Source organism: Zootoca vivipara, chromosome 5, assembly GCF_965207765.1.
Source record: "Zootoca vivipara chromosome 5, rZooViv2.hap1.1, whole genome shotgun sequence".
Lineage (NCBI taxonomy): Eukaryota > Metazoa > Chordata > Lepidosauria > Squamata > Lacertidae > Zootoca > Zootoca vivipara.
In genome coordinates, this window is record NC_142588.1 from 77,303,620 (window position 1) to 77,318,985 (window position 15,366).

At 40.9% G+C, this 15,366-nt stretch overlaps 1 protein-coding gene across 2 annotated transcripts in view; it reads left to right on the top strand.

Moving 5' to 3' along the window:
- RSRC1 (arginine and serine rich coiled-coil 1) overlaps window positions 1–9,945 on the top strand; it is a 159,739-nt gene extending 149,794 nt beyond the window's left edge. For both annotated transcript variants that reach the window (XM_088669135.1, XM_035133475.3), the window contains exons 8-10: window positions 5,580–5,686; window positions 7,299–7,445; window positions 9,030–9,945. In XM_088669135.1, the coding sequence (XP_088525261.1) occupies window positions 5,580–5,686; window positions 7,299–7,445; window positions 9,030–9,131 (356 nt within the window). In that variant the 3' untranslated portion in view covers window positions 9,132–9,945. The remainder of the gene's footprint in view (window positions 1–5,579; window positions 5,687–7,298; window positions 7,446–9,029) is intronic.
- The last annotated feature ends 5,421 nt before the right edge of the window (window positions 9,946–15,366 follow it).

The window sequence follows — 15,366 nt, forward strand, 5'->3', positions numbered from 1 at the left end:
CTTCAGGATATTATTGATGTTCTGTACCATTTTATCCTATGAATTCTTATACCTTTCTTTATAATTATATGTCTTTTTTTATATACACGTTAGGTGTCTGGAAAACACTGAGTTAACATTGGTGTAACATCTTAATCATTTTGCTAAATGAAAGTACATTTGCCCAATACGAGAATGGGATTGTATCCAATTAAGTTCTACTCAGAGTAAACCCACTGAAATTAAAGGACCTGTCAGGCCAATTTACTTTAATAGATCTACTCTGAGTATGACTAATGCTGGATAAAACCTAATGTGTCATTTGACCTATGTATGTGACTTACACGAGGAAGAAATCTTTTTTAAGCTAAAAAAACAGCAACAGAGAGCAAGAAAGGCTTGGGCTGAGACACCGCCACAATCTTATGCACTTTAGCTGTGCTAGCTCCAGACCTAAAGCATGAGAGAAGGTGGTGAGCAACCGAGGTGAGTAAAGGAAGAGTTGCTGGCTCAAAGCTCATCTTGCTGCTCACACTGAAAAGGAGACTTAAGTGGTCCATTTGCCCAAGTCCTGACTTATCCAGGACCACTCTTGCTGGCCCTTCTATTGTTGCTCAGTTATAAAATATGGCCCTTTTTCAATTTTAAAAAAGTTGCTAACCCAAGGTTAAAATGTATGGTACCAATATGTGTTGGGACAGTGTTTTATAGAACTGGGGCTGCCACTGAAAATGCCCTGCTTCCTCAGATATTTATTGCCGTGGGGAGTAAGTACCTAGAGAGTAAGAATGTGGCCACGTGAGAAGCTTCCATGACCTGTGACATTTATCTTCTTCCTTTCCCCACTCTTCCCCACGCCTTCCTCTCCTGGCAGTTTCCCCTCCCAATACCCTTTGGGATCCGTGTTGCCTGCACATTCAATCCCCTTCCCCAATGATCCTGTCAACTTTCAGCGGGGAGATGAAACGAAAGCTTATTTAGCTGAAGTTTGAGAGATACAGTGACTTTAAACTATCTTGCACCGAGATTTGTAATGGATCTAACCACATTCTGGAGCTGGCAAGAACAAAATGGCACTGCAACCTGTGATTTTCAAAGTGCTGAAAAATTCAGCTCCCCCCTCGCAATTATTCTCATATAAACTATTGTGTGACTTGGTCATTTGGTTTTAGAGATCAAGTGCTTAATTTTCTTTTCATATACTGTAAGTTTAGATATTAATGCATAGTCAGCACATGAATTATAAAAGCATTCAAGCACAAAACGGGAATAGGAAACTAGAATTTATGAGCCCAGTTCCTGGGCCTTCAAGGAAAGTGAAGCAAACCCCTTCCATTTTTGCGTAAATGTGCTCATGACTTTTTCCCTTCCCTCTGTTCTTTTCCAATTGCAGCCTTAGACAAGGGATGGGCTGGAGAAAGAAGGGAAGGGTTATTTGCCTACTGAAACAAGTAATGTGTGGTAGGACTTTAAGCAGGGGAGATGATAGCAATGGGAGCAGAAATCCAAATCCACTGCAAAGCCCAGTTGATGCTTAGGGACCACACCAGTTCCTTCAGTGTATGTCACAGATTGCCCTGCCAATGCAATGGTACCTAAGAATAAGTTTCACTCTGATATCATTTCTGTTGTGTCAGTGATTTCTCATGTTATTTCAGCTGCACCATTTGAATCAAGAGGATGAGAAATCGCCATACACATTCTCTGTATATTAACTGCATTTATATACCACTCTTTTTCTCCAAGGAGCTTACGGTGGCACACATGGTCATTTAACCCCCACAAAACCCTGCGAGGTAGATTATGCTTAGTGGCCTTGACAGGCCCAAGGTCACCCAGAGAGCTTTATGGCTGTGTAAGGATACTGTATATGTTGAACTTATTTTGATGCTTACCAGTAAGTGTTTTAAAGCCACTTTTCCTTGACAATTTTCAGAAGGGTGAGTGTGTTGCAACAAAGGCAACGGAGTCCATTGGCCTCTTAAAAAGACCTAACAAATTGGTGACATACATACAAGTACACAAATGGTTGGAAGGGATTGTAAACAGTGAGGCCAGAGGGAAACGAGACTCAGAAAGCACAGGCAGCGACAATTACATTATTATTAACAGTGACCATTCACAAAGCAGTGTCAACAATAACACAAACATCCTGACATTGGTAAGCTAATTAACACATGTAATGTAATAAAAGCCCATTAGCCCAATTCAAGCCACAGGTGACAGAATTGAACCGCTTGAAACATTGTAATTTAGTGGTTTCTTCTTGTAGTGTCCTTTAAGACACTGTAACAGCTATATCAGAAGACCCCAACATCTTATGCTGTAAAAAATTTGCTAATCTTAAAGGATTCTTTTTGTTTTTCCTTGGGCCGAGTTCTGTTATTAGAAAATTGTCTGATAAGCCTATTTTGGCATGCCATTGTTTTGGTTGTAACATTTAAAAAGAGTGGTTCACAAGATACTAGTTTTCTGTCATTTTATATTGTTATATAGATTTTGTTTTTAAAAGAAATATTTGCCCCTTTTTACTTCTCTCTGGCTGTGCTGGAGCTCCTAATTATGTTTGCGAACTGTAATTGCTACATGCCATACCCTGTTAGCCATATAGGTCTGTATAGTTGAAGCTATGGTTTTCCCAGTAGTGATGTATGGAAGTGAGAGCTGGACCATAAAGAAGGCTGATCGCCGAAGAATTGATGCTTTTGAATTATGGTGCTGGAGGAGACTCTTGAGAGTCCCATGGACTGCAAGAAGATCAAACCTATCCATTCTGAAGGAAATCAGCCCTGAGTGCTCACTGGAAGGACAGGTCGTGAAGCTGAGGCTACAATACTTTGGCCACCTCATGAGAAGAGAAGACTCCCTGGAAAAGACCCTGATGTTGGGAAAGATTGAGGGCACAAGGAGAAGGGGATGACAGAGGAGGAGATGGTTGGACAGTGTTCTTGAAGCTACTAACATGAGTTTGACCAAACTGCGGGAGGCAGTGGAAGACAGGAGTGCCTGGTGTGCTCTGGTCCATGGACACAACTAAACGACTAAACAACAATTCCCTGTTAGCCACTGAAAAAGCTGCCCCCTTTAAAAATAGGAACAGTACATAACGTTAAAGGTACTTACGAAAGCCGGGTTTACACACAAAAAAGAAATCATTAATACAAATATTCTTAAGTAAGTCACAACAAAAGGACTCACGGTCTTGAAAGATGTTTGGCTTTTTGAAGTAAGATGAATTCTGGATACTTAAGGCAAGGCCTCTGAAGCCCTTCTGTTGTGCATTGTGGTTTAACTGGTAATACAATGCCACCTGCTGTTTTCAGAAGGTTACTGCTGCCATATGATTGTGTTGACTTACAGACGTAAGCCTCTATGAGCAGACACATTAAAACTGAAGGTTATCACAAAAAGGTCTTGACAAGTGCATTGATAGTTTCCCATGTATGCTTATTTCTCCAAGTTTTCCCACCCGCTTTAGTAATAAGATAAAAAGAACACAGCTACTAGGAGCAAGCTTAATTGTAATTCTTATAGAAGGAATGATTTATGTATGAAAAATGGCATCAACAGTCACTGATACAAATAGTTCTGTATTTTCAGTCTGACCAGAGTGAAAGGACTTGCTGTCCAATGAGTTAGTATTGATTTTCTTTGACTCTACCCTCTTAGCTTTCTGACTCCATTATTTTTGATTTTACTATGAAATATATATCCTTTCTACTGACATCTGACAAACACTATATGGAAGTCATTTTATATACCAATAATGTGTTTGTCAACAATATTGTAGACTAATGGATACAGCTTCCTTCCAGTCCATTTTTATCCAGTTAATGTCACTGAAGTAAATCTGGAAAACATTCTGTGATTTTGTTTCTCTTGGGGACCATGTTCCCCACGTTGTGACTGTCATTCACATTACAGCACTCGTCAGTGCCAAAGGTCAAACCTATGTCTACTGATGGTTTTCCCATTGAATGTTTAAACTACAAAAACACCCAGGTACATGTTTGTCAGTTGTGACAATATATTTATATATAGTGCATATACTTTTTCTTACACAGATATCTGTCATCGGTGTTGGGAAACCATAAGTGAAGCAGACACGGATACCTGAGCATCGAGGGCAGCTTGTCATGACAGTATCCGGCTTTTTGATTATGCATGATTATAAAATCTTGATACCATTTCCATCATAGGAGTGACTGGCAAGGATGTCTCCCTGGTCCTATACTAGTTCATCAGTGGGAGAGAAAGGACAACATGTGACCTGAAGGACAGCTGTTGTAGAAACTTAATCCTAAATAAGTTGGCATTATACCAGTGGCGGTGGCTGTATTCAGTGGACGCATAAGAAAATAGTGAGCCGTTTGACTTAGTCTTCTGTGTCCACTACAGTCCAGTTGTTTGAAAGTGTAGATTAACAGAGCTAAATTTCTTTCCGTCGCTTATGTATGGCAGCATTAATTTCTTTTAAATTTCCTTGGCTGTTTGACTGACATTGAGCAGCTCTAAATTATATAGTGTGCAAGGTTCTGTTCTGCCTGCCTCTGATCAAGCAAAGCTTTTACGTATAATAAAACTTGTACAGTATGTATTGTTTGTCCACATAAATACTGGAATTCTCTTCTGGATAAGAGTTGATGTGCTTAGCACGATAACGGTGCTGACATTTTAAAGGGAAGGGTGCCAAAAATATATCTAGTCCCAGACAGAGCTCCAGATTGTCCAGAGACCTTTCTCAATCCCTCAAATATCACAGACTATTGTGTTCCTTCGTGTGTGCTGAATACCTATGTTATCTGAATAACTTTTCTATCATGGATTGAGTTCTATTTGGTTTCCTACTGTGAATCAAAGTACTTATATTTCTGATGGATCTTTTTGTTGTCAGTATATATATATGCCCGATCTTACTAATTTTGTCTCCAACAGAAGTGGGGGGGAAATGCAGCATTCATATTTATTACAGTGAAGCTCAAAAGGAAACAAGCAAGCCTGTAAAATGAAATTTTTCTAACTCTAGCACATTCTTCAACTTTTTCAATTGTTAAAAGATTGAAAAAACTTTTTAAAATGTCACATAAAGCAGTGCTGGGATATTAAAATGGTTTACATGAATGCAATAAGCATACAGAGAGCTACTTTAGGGATACAATGGGCTCTGGGGTGATTCTCAGTGTGGTAGGTAGAACCCCATTGAGAGGCTCAAACCGTGGTCAGATGCTAGGGGACTTTTTATTGAGTCAAGAAACAAAAGGCCAAGTCCCTTCTTTTTGGCATTATATTGAACTATGGGGCAGGGGGTATTCATTGCAACAGGAATCAAACTCACGATTAACAGATGCTTTGTCAGCAGTGCTATCCTGTTTGTAACTGGCGTAAATGGCAAATGTTTCAATTCCATTGTCTAGAATCTTCTTTATCCTTCCTAACCTTTTTTTTCCTGAACAAAATAAGAATAATTTCTCCTTGGCAGAGCCATCACTTACCTTACAGTTTTCCATTTTTCGAGCAGAGGAAATACTTTAGAAGGATATTGCACGGTGCTGATCTTAAGCTTATGCTAAACTATACTGACATTATACCCTCTTCTATAGAGCAAACCAGCCTCGTAGAGCAAGTGAAACGAGTAAAAGAAATTGAAGCAATTGAAAGTGACTCCTTTGTTCCACAGACATTCAGATCAAGTAAAGAAGTCAAAAAGGTAAGTTTTCAATCTTCTTCCTTTGCATAGAGCCCCTTGTGAGCTGGTGGAAAGCCGGTACATTAATGCAGTTGACATTGACATTGACTTTGACTTTCATACCGGTAATCCTAATCCCAGTCATCAGAAATCAGAAATATATGGATCCCATAATGATGTGATTCTGCATTTAGGTATAATAAAGGAACGCAGGTTTTGTCAACAACAATGTGCTTAATTCAGTTAGTGTGTTCTGGTTGCAGCAAGGCACAGGTACCACTTTTAAGTATTGACATTTTTGACACAAAGGCTGTGTATATATATATATATATATATATATATATAGCAATCCCAATTATTAAACTGCCAGTTTGGGTACAGAGAAATACAAGGCTGCTTCTTGCATATCGGGGGGCTTTTTGTCTTCCCCCTTTCTGATGGCATCACCCCGGGAAGGCCCCCCCCCTCTGTCAAGGTCAGGCTCATGTGGAGCAGCATGTATTGCGATGTGAGAAGCTACCACCAGACCGAATCAGCCCTCCAACTGCCACCCCACATCAAGGTGCAGGTGTTCTTCTATGAATCCAAACAAGTGTCATATGAATGTTGCTTGCTTGCTTGCTTGTTTATTTATTAAATCTCTACACCAACCTTCATCCAAGGATCACAGGGTGATTTACCGTATTACGTTTTCCCAAATGAACAGATGGAGATATTCCAAATCTGAAGCAGTAATAATTCCAAAGATGTTTGGGCTGATGATTAAGAGGGAGTTCTCTTGCACTGGAGTTGGGGGTTAGGTGTGGGTTGGACAAAATATATTTGGAGGGAATCTTCAGTCATTATTTTTTCCAGCACTGAAATTAGTCTGTGTGTCAGGAAATGCATGCCCTTTGTCATGTAAAAGGTGAGTGAAAGGATACTCGGGGAGAGGGGGGCGTGCGTTGCTAAATAAGATGATAACTGCTGTGTGTATCACGTGTTGAAATCTTCAAGTACGGCTGGGAAAGCTCATCTGAAACCCCAGAGATCTGTTGCCAGTCAGTGTAAATAGGACTGATCTAGACGGTGCCATAGTCATCAACAGAACTATTGCAGAAGCACTATTCTTGTTTCAGCTGGAGCAGAGTATCCTGACTCTTCAAGCAGGCCTTTGCAGTTTTCACTATATATGTCTTATACTATAAGGTATCCCTTGCTGCAAATAGATATATGTTAGTTTGTGAGACCTTGGAAACAGTCCCCCCCCCCTTATCTTATTAATTTTGTTTCATAAGAGAAATGCGCAAATACTTGTGACAACTGTTTTGAGACTTTAGGATTTGGGATCCCATAAAGATAAATGAAATTCCTTGTTCTAGAATTCAACAACTTCAGAATCTCAAACTGGCTTCTGTTCAATCTATAGTTCCAGGTTCTAAGGCATTCTGGTGCTTCCATGCACCCACTAAAATAGATATGGTGGGTCAGTTTAGGCAAAATTCTTTAACAAGAAATTCCTGTTATTCAGTATATTCTTCACTATCAGTCTACTGTCACAGGACAATAATGTTCTCATATTATTCAGAACGGAATTAATTTGACTATGAAGATTGTGTGTGAATTTTATCCCCCACCCTGCACTCTCAATTAGGCAACAGAACTCGCTGAAGTCAAAAGTGAAGCTGCGGCAGCAGAACTGGGAAATCCTGTTCTCACATCTTTTGAAAAAGAAACAGTGCCTGGAATTATTCCTACTGCTATCAAATACCAAGATGAAAACTCACTAGCCCATCCAAACGTGAGTGTGGTGATGCTTATTACGACAGCCTTTATTTAACAGTGCTCAACTCACTCTATAGGCCGAGGGAGCCGGCGTTTGTCCGCAGACAGCTTCCGGGTCATGTGGCCAGCATGACAAAGCTGCTTCTGGCGAACCAGAGCAGCACACGGAAACACCGTTTACCTTCCCGCCGGAGCGGTCCCTATTTATCTACTTACACTTTGATGTGCTTTCGAACTGCTAGGTGGGCAGGAGCTGGGACCGAGCAACGGGAGCTCACCCCGTTGCGGGGATTCGAACCGCCGACTTTCTGATCAGCAAGCCCTAGACTCTGTGGTTTAACCCACAGGGCCACCTGGGTCCCTTATAACCATATTTAGGTAGAGCTAAATCTGGGTTTTTCCATTCCTTTTATTTATTTTTCAGGCTTATGAACTATTGGGGAGGCGTGAGAGGGGGGAACCAGTCTTACCTCTCAAATTCACTTACATTCCAGAGAATGTCTTCTCTTTTTAAGAAGTATTAAAAAGGGTATTCTGAAAATTGCATCCATTTATTACTTAAAAGTTTTGTTAACTACATTATGATATACAAATGTACCCACATTTCAATAACTTCCTTTGAATTGCCCGCACTGCATTGTATACACCAGAATATAGAAATCTGTCTTTCTTACATGCTCTTAACATACTTGGAGAAAGCACCTATTTTCCTGAACTTCTGTCTAATTAGATTAGACCTACATTGGCTCCGAGTACATTTCCGAGCACAATTCAAAGTGTTGCTGTTGACCTTTAAAGCCCTAAACGGCCTCCGTCCAGTATACCTGAAGGAGCGTCTCCACCTCCATAGTTCTGCCCGGACACTGAGGTCCAGTGCCAAGGGCCTTCTGGTGGTTCCCTCGCTGTGAGAAGCCAAGCTACAGCGAACCAGGCAGAGGGCCTTCTCAGTAGTGGCACCCGCCCTGTGGAACGCCCTCCCACCAGATGTCAAAGAGAAAAACGACTACCAGACTTTTAGAGGACATCTGAAGACAGCCCTGTTTAGGGAAGCTTTTAATGTTTAATAAATTATTGTATTTTAATATTTCTGTTGGAAGCCACCTAGAGTGGCTGGGGAAACCCAGCCAGATGGGCGGGGTATTATTATTATTATTATTATTATTATTATTATTATTATTATTATTATTATTCAGGCTTGTAGGCACTCTTGACTTACTGCAGCAGAGATCTTTCCAATTCTACAGAGATGCTTGAAGGATCCAGTGATGTGACACAGGATTAATTTATAGATAGTGATGCCAGACCTCAAAATTGCCTGGATAAGTGGATAGTGATTGTGGTCACACAGTTGGCATGGTACAGATATATGGCATATGCTCAAAGCTAAGACCTGGTGCAGATCGTACCACAATTTGACAGATGCTGAAAATCCATGGAAAAACACAACAAAATCCTAACTTTGATGAGGGCATCTCAATGTAGCTTTCCCACTGATTGCTTGAGGTTTCTGGCAATGCATTCATGGGGTATTTTCAATACTCACAAATGCTAATCCTCAGCAAGATGTCTACATGTTGTATCTCTTCTTCCTCTCTTACAGCTGTTTGTTGACAAGGCAGAAGCGGAAGAAAGATGGTTCCAGAGGCTGATTTCTCTTCGACAGGAGAGGCTCATGGGCAGCCCTGTGGCCTGGGTGAATTAAATAGCCTACAGAATTTCAGTGTCTTCTGTGCTATAAAAATCCAGTGGCAAAACTGGATGAGTGTCCAAGTAAGCATGGCCTATCAGGAAAGAATTTTTTTTACCCTGGCCTCTATTTGAGGTCAACATTGTTTTAATTGAGAATTGTCTTGGCATAGCTGTGCGTATCTGAATAGATGGTGGGTAGAGACGGGAGGGAGGCGAGACGGGAGGGAGCACCAGAAGATCTGCTAAGTTACTGCAGATAAGAAATGATGCCTTATTGTCCTGAAGGCAGCTGAGAGATCCTGGTGGTGTTTTGACAGAATTCGGTCCTGCTGGAAAGAACGCTTAGCATTTGTTTCCTTAGCAATTTAATACCTCTCTCCTCCCAACAGAAGCAGGCAAGTCCTGAGTTTCTCTGTTCTCTATCATTATTAAAATGTAATCATATGCTTTGCTGCCTGTGCAACAAATTATTCTGAATACAGGACACAGACAAATAGAGGGGAAAGAGAAGAGATCATTTGGTGTTTTGCAGTTTTCATTCTTAACCTGTCTCCAGTGTGTAGTCATATAGATGCAATTGTAAGGTATTAAGATACTGTTTAATAGCTCTGTGCTCTAAGGGTGAAACATACCTCTGGACTCTGTGACACTTTCCCCATTGATGCTCATTCAAAGTCCAGGCATAGAGCTCCTCGATAAGAACTGGAAACTGGCAGTTGTATAGGAAAGGCACCCACTATCCCTAAACTACATAATGACAGTGTAATCTTGTTAAGTACGCTTTGCTAACAATTCAAGGTTCTTTAAATAAAATTTTGAGCTATGCACTCTTCAGTCTCCCATTTGAGTTTTATTTGGATATTTTTAGACTAGTGGCAAGCAATGTCATATTAAAGACACTGCAAACTTCCACTCAATGAAAGGGGGATTGCTGTGAGTTGATAAAGCAGATGTTCCTCCACGTTTTAATATTTCTCTAATGGTGGCTGAGATTCAAAGTACTGTGTGTAATATTTCACACATGTGCAAGGGCATTTCAGTTTCCCCCCCCCCCAGTGGCAGCCCTCAAGCCCTATTTTGAAAGCTGTAGGAGCCTCTGGATGGGTGAGTGAAATTGCTGTTGGAAGTAGCCAGTCACTTCCTCATGTACCCAGGAAATTGTTTTGCACAATATTCGCAGGCCTCTCTGGATCCACTACTACTCTCCTATTACAAACTACGTTCTCACATGTATAAAAGATTGAGCTGAGCAAGATCCTAAGCTGTGCACAAAAAAAGTCATGTATGTGTATGCACTCTTATCACACCATACATTCTGGGGGATAGGAGATCTACAGCTTTCATTGTACCGAATTCTTGAGCACATGATTGTGTGCTACAAATGAATGATATATATCAGGGATTTCTAATAGGTCGATTGCGTTCGACTGGTCAATCCCCGGGAGGTTCCAGTGGATCACGGTCGATCGCTGGCGCCTTTTCCTTTGTGGTGGCATAATAGCATCCGGCCCCGCCCCCTCGCCCCCTCCTCCATTTTTGCATGATTGGTGAAACGGAAGACGGAGTTTTCACTGTGAAGCTGATTGTTTCCTTAGCGATCTGTTGGTGAGCGACATTTCCCCTTTGCCCTGTACTCAATTTCGAAATTTTTCTCTCCATAATGGGACATTCCTCCCTAAGAAAAGCTCAACAACTTTGACCTGAACCCCCCAAGATCACTGCCAGTTTTTTATTCTGTGAATACATGGCAGTCTCTTGGGAGTTGGATGTCCCTGGTATATATTATATATTTTTCTCAATTCATGCTTGATGGGTTATTTACTAGTGGTTGTATCAAATGTTAGTTCCACTCAAACTAAACTCACTAACACTAATGGACATGACTAACTCAGAGCCATTAATTTCAGTAGGACTGCTCTTATGTTTATTCAACTCTTAGGAATAAAATGAAAGGATAGAATCAAAGTAAGAAAGGATAGAATCAAAGTAAGAAACATTTGCTGTTGACATGTTCAAAAAATCAGTACACTATTCAGAATGAGACACCCAAAGGTTTATGACGGATCATTTACCTTCACTGAAGTAAAAAAGTAACCCTGATTCCCCATCATACAATGTTGGCTAGATTTTAAGACACTCAGGTGTGAGGTGGACATAGAAAGCAAATCAATAAAAGCATTCAGTATTGCAAATATACTTCTTGCTCATGGAGGCCTTATTACGTACGCCCTCTTGATCTTCCCAAGCAACTTCAGGGCCTTAGATTATATCTGTATCTTCTCCCATACATTTGTAGTTATAAGTTACATTAATTATTGAAGCATCATGTTGCCAACTAAACTTTGCTTCATCCCTTAAAATATGTCGTTATGTGAAATATGAGTAGGAAGCTGAAGGAGAAAAAAGAGAGAAATTGTTTTATTCGGTTGGGGCAAGGATATCAGTTGTAGTTTTGATGCAACGTTTAGCTGCTCCAGCAAGAAAGGAACACGTCACAAAAATGCAAGGCTGTGGTCTGCCTTCAGGCATAAAGTTTTCCATAGTACTGTGAACGCTGTCAAACGAGAAATCATACGTTTTTGTCAAAGGCTTTTGGGGTACCAGGTTGTAACTGGGCATATACGGCACATGAGCTCTTTATTTCAGCCCTGTATTTCACACAGCCTCTCCAATTTCCTATTGGCTACTAGTCATGATAGCATGGACAACTTCCAGGATGACATGCAGCAAGGCTCTGAAAATCAGCTGCTAGAAAGTCAAAGATCTTCTCGTGTTCCCCCTTCCAGCTTTTGGACTTCTCATAGGCATCTGGTTGGTTGCTATGGGAATCAGGATGCTCAGCTAATTTCTCCTTCAGTCTGATCCAGCAAGGTCCTTCTGGTGTTCTTACTTTCTTAAGTCAATGCCATCTTGTGCTAAGCACAGATCACTAAACATTCAGATCTTTCAAGTGAATTCATATTACCTTAGCAGCATGACACACTTGCATTAGTGGGATTTGCTAAGAACAAAACCACATTACCATTCTTACATATATTTTCGCTGGATCCTACACTATATAGGAAATGTGTGTATTCTTTTGTCTATGTGTTCGTCAAATTGAATCCCACACATTGGACTATCATCAACCATCAGCTGTAGTGTGGGAGCAAGAAGCAAAACCACAGAAGATCCAGGAAGGCTATTGTTGTCCAAAGTCCTAGCCAAAAGAGTAAAGTTTTATAGCCCTTCCAGTTAAATAGAGCCACTCCACCTTCATGGGTGCAGCCAATTCCCAATTTACACGGGTTACATTCCAAGGCACTATGTGTGAAATCACATATATTTGAAACACTATTGAAAAAGCCTGCAAACACCCCATTCTGCTCCTATTTGTGGCATTTTGCTTGTGTTTGCAGTTGCACACATATTGAACACACATAAATGGTGTGTGTGTGTGTGTGTGTGTGTGTGTGTGTGTGTGTGTGTGTGTGTGTGTCTGTACTGTAAATAGTTTGCTGCCCAGGAAAATGCTCCTTGCTGCATACCTGGTGGTTCTTTGCTCTGCACACAGCTAGTTCCCAAAGCTAGTCCCAGCAACTCTTGTAATAGTGTGTCTTGCCATGGATATTTTGGGTTACAACAGAACAGAACAGACAAATGATGGGCAACATATTTCTCCACGGATTCCCCACCCCCCACCCCAGATAGCTGTCTTAGTGATTCAGAGACCGGGTTTTTGTTTTAACAAAACACAAATAAAACATGTCCTCTCTAAAATAATACTCAAGACTTTTCATTTGTCTCCTGATTCTCAATAAATTTTCTTTGTAAGTTTCTTCTTTTTGTGATACTACTGCCAGCTTCATCTGCTGCTGTTTGAAGTGCCTTCAAGAAAGGTGTTGCAGGCAGCTGTCTACTGGCTCATCTCACAGAAATCACATAGAAGGGGGACTGCACATTTTGCTTCAAAACTCTTTCGTGGAGGGCTTGGAGTCTTGCTTTTTTTAAAAAAGAAGAAAAGCTTGGAGTCTGGAGCTCTTTGCTAGTTGTGGGTCTGCTACATCAAGACCCGGTAAACCTGTCTCTTGGCAGTCCTGAGAGCAACCACAGGGGACATGTGAAAAGGGTCTAGGAGTCTTGGTAGACCACAAACTTGACATGAGTCAGCAGTGTGATGCAGCAGCTAAAAAAGCCAATGCAATTCTGGGCTGCATCAATAGAAGTATAGCATCTAGATCAAGGGAAGTAATAGTACCATTGTATTCTGCTCTAGTCAGACCTCACCTGGAGTACTGTGTCCAGTTCTGGGCACCACAGTTCAAGAAGGATACTGACAAGCTGGAACGTGTCCAGAGGAGGACAACCAAAATGGTCAAAGGCCTGGAAACGATGCCTTATGAGGAACGGCTTAGGGAGCTGGGTATGTTTAGCCTGGAGAAGAGAAGGTTAAGGGGTGATATGATAGCCATGTTCAAATATATAAAAGGATGTCATATAGAGGAGGGAGAAAGGTTGTTTTCTGCTGCTCCAGAGAAGCGGACACGGAGCAATGGATTCAAACTACAAGAAAGAAGATTCCACCTAAACATTAGGAAGAACTTCCTGACAGTAAGAGCTGTTCAGCAGTGGGATTTGCTACCAAGGAGTGTGGTGGAGTCTCCTTCTTTCGAGGTCTTTAAGCAGAGGCTTGACAGGCATATGTCAGGAATGCTTTGATGGTGTTTCCTGCTCGGCAGGGGGTTGGACTGGATGGCCCTTGTGGTCTCTTCCAACTCTATGATTCTATGATTCTATATACAGTACTCTGAAAAAAGTAACTTTGGTGCTCATGGTATTTGTCTGTTCTTCTAGTTCAGGCTTCCTCAACCTCAGCCCTCCAGATGTTTTTGGCCTACAACTCCCATGATCCCTAGCTAGCAGGACCAGTAGTCATGGATGATGGGAATTGTAGTCTCAAAACATCTGGAGGGCCGAGGTTGAGGAAGCCTGTTCTAGTTATATCCTGCTTGTTAGCAGCTGGGCCCAATTTGATCTAACCCAGTACTTCTCATTTCCATCTTAGAAACCCTCTATTCATTTATGACATTTAAATACTGCACTTTAGTTGTTTAAAAAAATCTAAGGGCAGCTTACATGTAAAACAATGTCAGGATGAAAATTTCGTAGTTGGAAGAGATGTACAGATTCAAAGGTAAGCTTGGAAATGTATGTGGAATTAAATTTCAGAAGCAGAGAGGTGTGCTGAGTAGGATTTCCCGCTGGCAGAGCTTCAGCACTCTCCATAAATCCTTGCTCCTTCCTAAGATTTGCAGAAGCAAATGTTCTGATGTGCTTAATTTGCGTAGTTTATGTAAGCTGCAAGTCCCAGCTATTCTAGGCGCTTACCTGTATTTTTCTACTCAGTGTATTGTTTAAAGTACTCCATTTGTCTGCAACTGCCAGAAGTCCTTTCCCCTCTTTATAGAGAACCTCTTCGCATCTTTTTGAAAGAAAATGAACAAGGAAGCTTGGGGTCAAGTCATAAAACCAAACTGATGTGCTAGAAATGTGGGTTTACTGTATCTGCCAAGCCCCAAAAGTGCATTGTGGCTCATATAAGATAGGTTACAATCTATCCTTGTAAAGTCAGCCTAGATACTTTCATTGTTAGCGTGTCAACATGGTCATGTGAATTGACCATCATTGTGAATCCAGATTGAAATCTCCAATAAATTGTGACAAAATCCTTATAAGAAAGCTACACACACACACACACACACACACACACACACATACACACACTTCTTACTTAACACTTTGCAGCTATTGACATGATGATGAGCGTGGAAGACATTGGGCTCTCCCTTAACATAACAAAGAAGTTCAATGAAACAGCACCAGTCGTAGACAAATGTTTCCTTTAAAGAACAATGAAAATATTCCAATACAAGTGCTTGCTTTATAGATTTGCAGCCTTATGAATATTTTCTGAGAGGTACATCACAGGCTGCTGACCTCTGACACAGTATGAAAGATTTTTGTTGCCGTGACTGCAGTATATAAGCATTATTTATTTACTGGTAAATTATTGATGGTCCTCTAATTCATGTGTGATGGGAGGAAGTAGGTCTGCAAGTGACTTATAAGTGGAAGTGTGTCGAAAACCTGTAGAAATCAATGATGAATCTATCTATATAGTTGGTCCCAGTGTAGGTTCTGTTTATGCAACAATGATGAACGGCAGATCTGCTAATGGAGAGTTTTTAAATGTTTATCAGTGATTAATG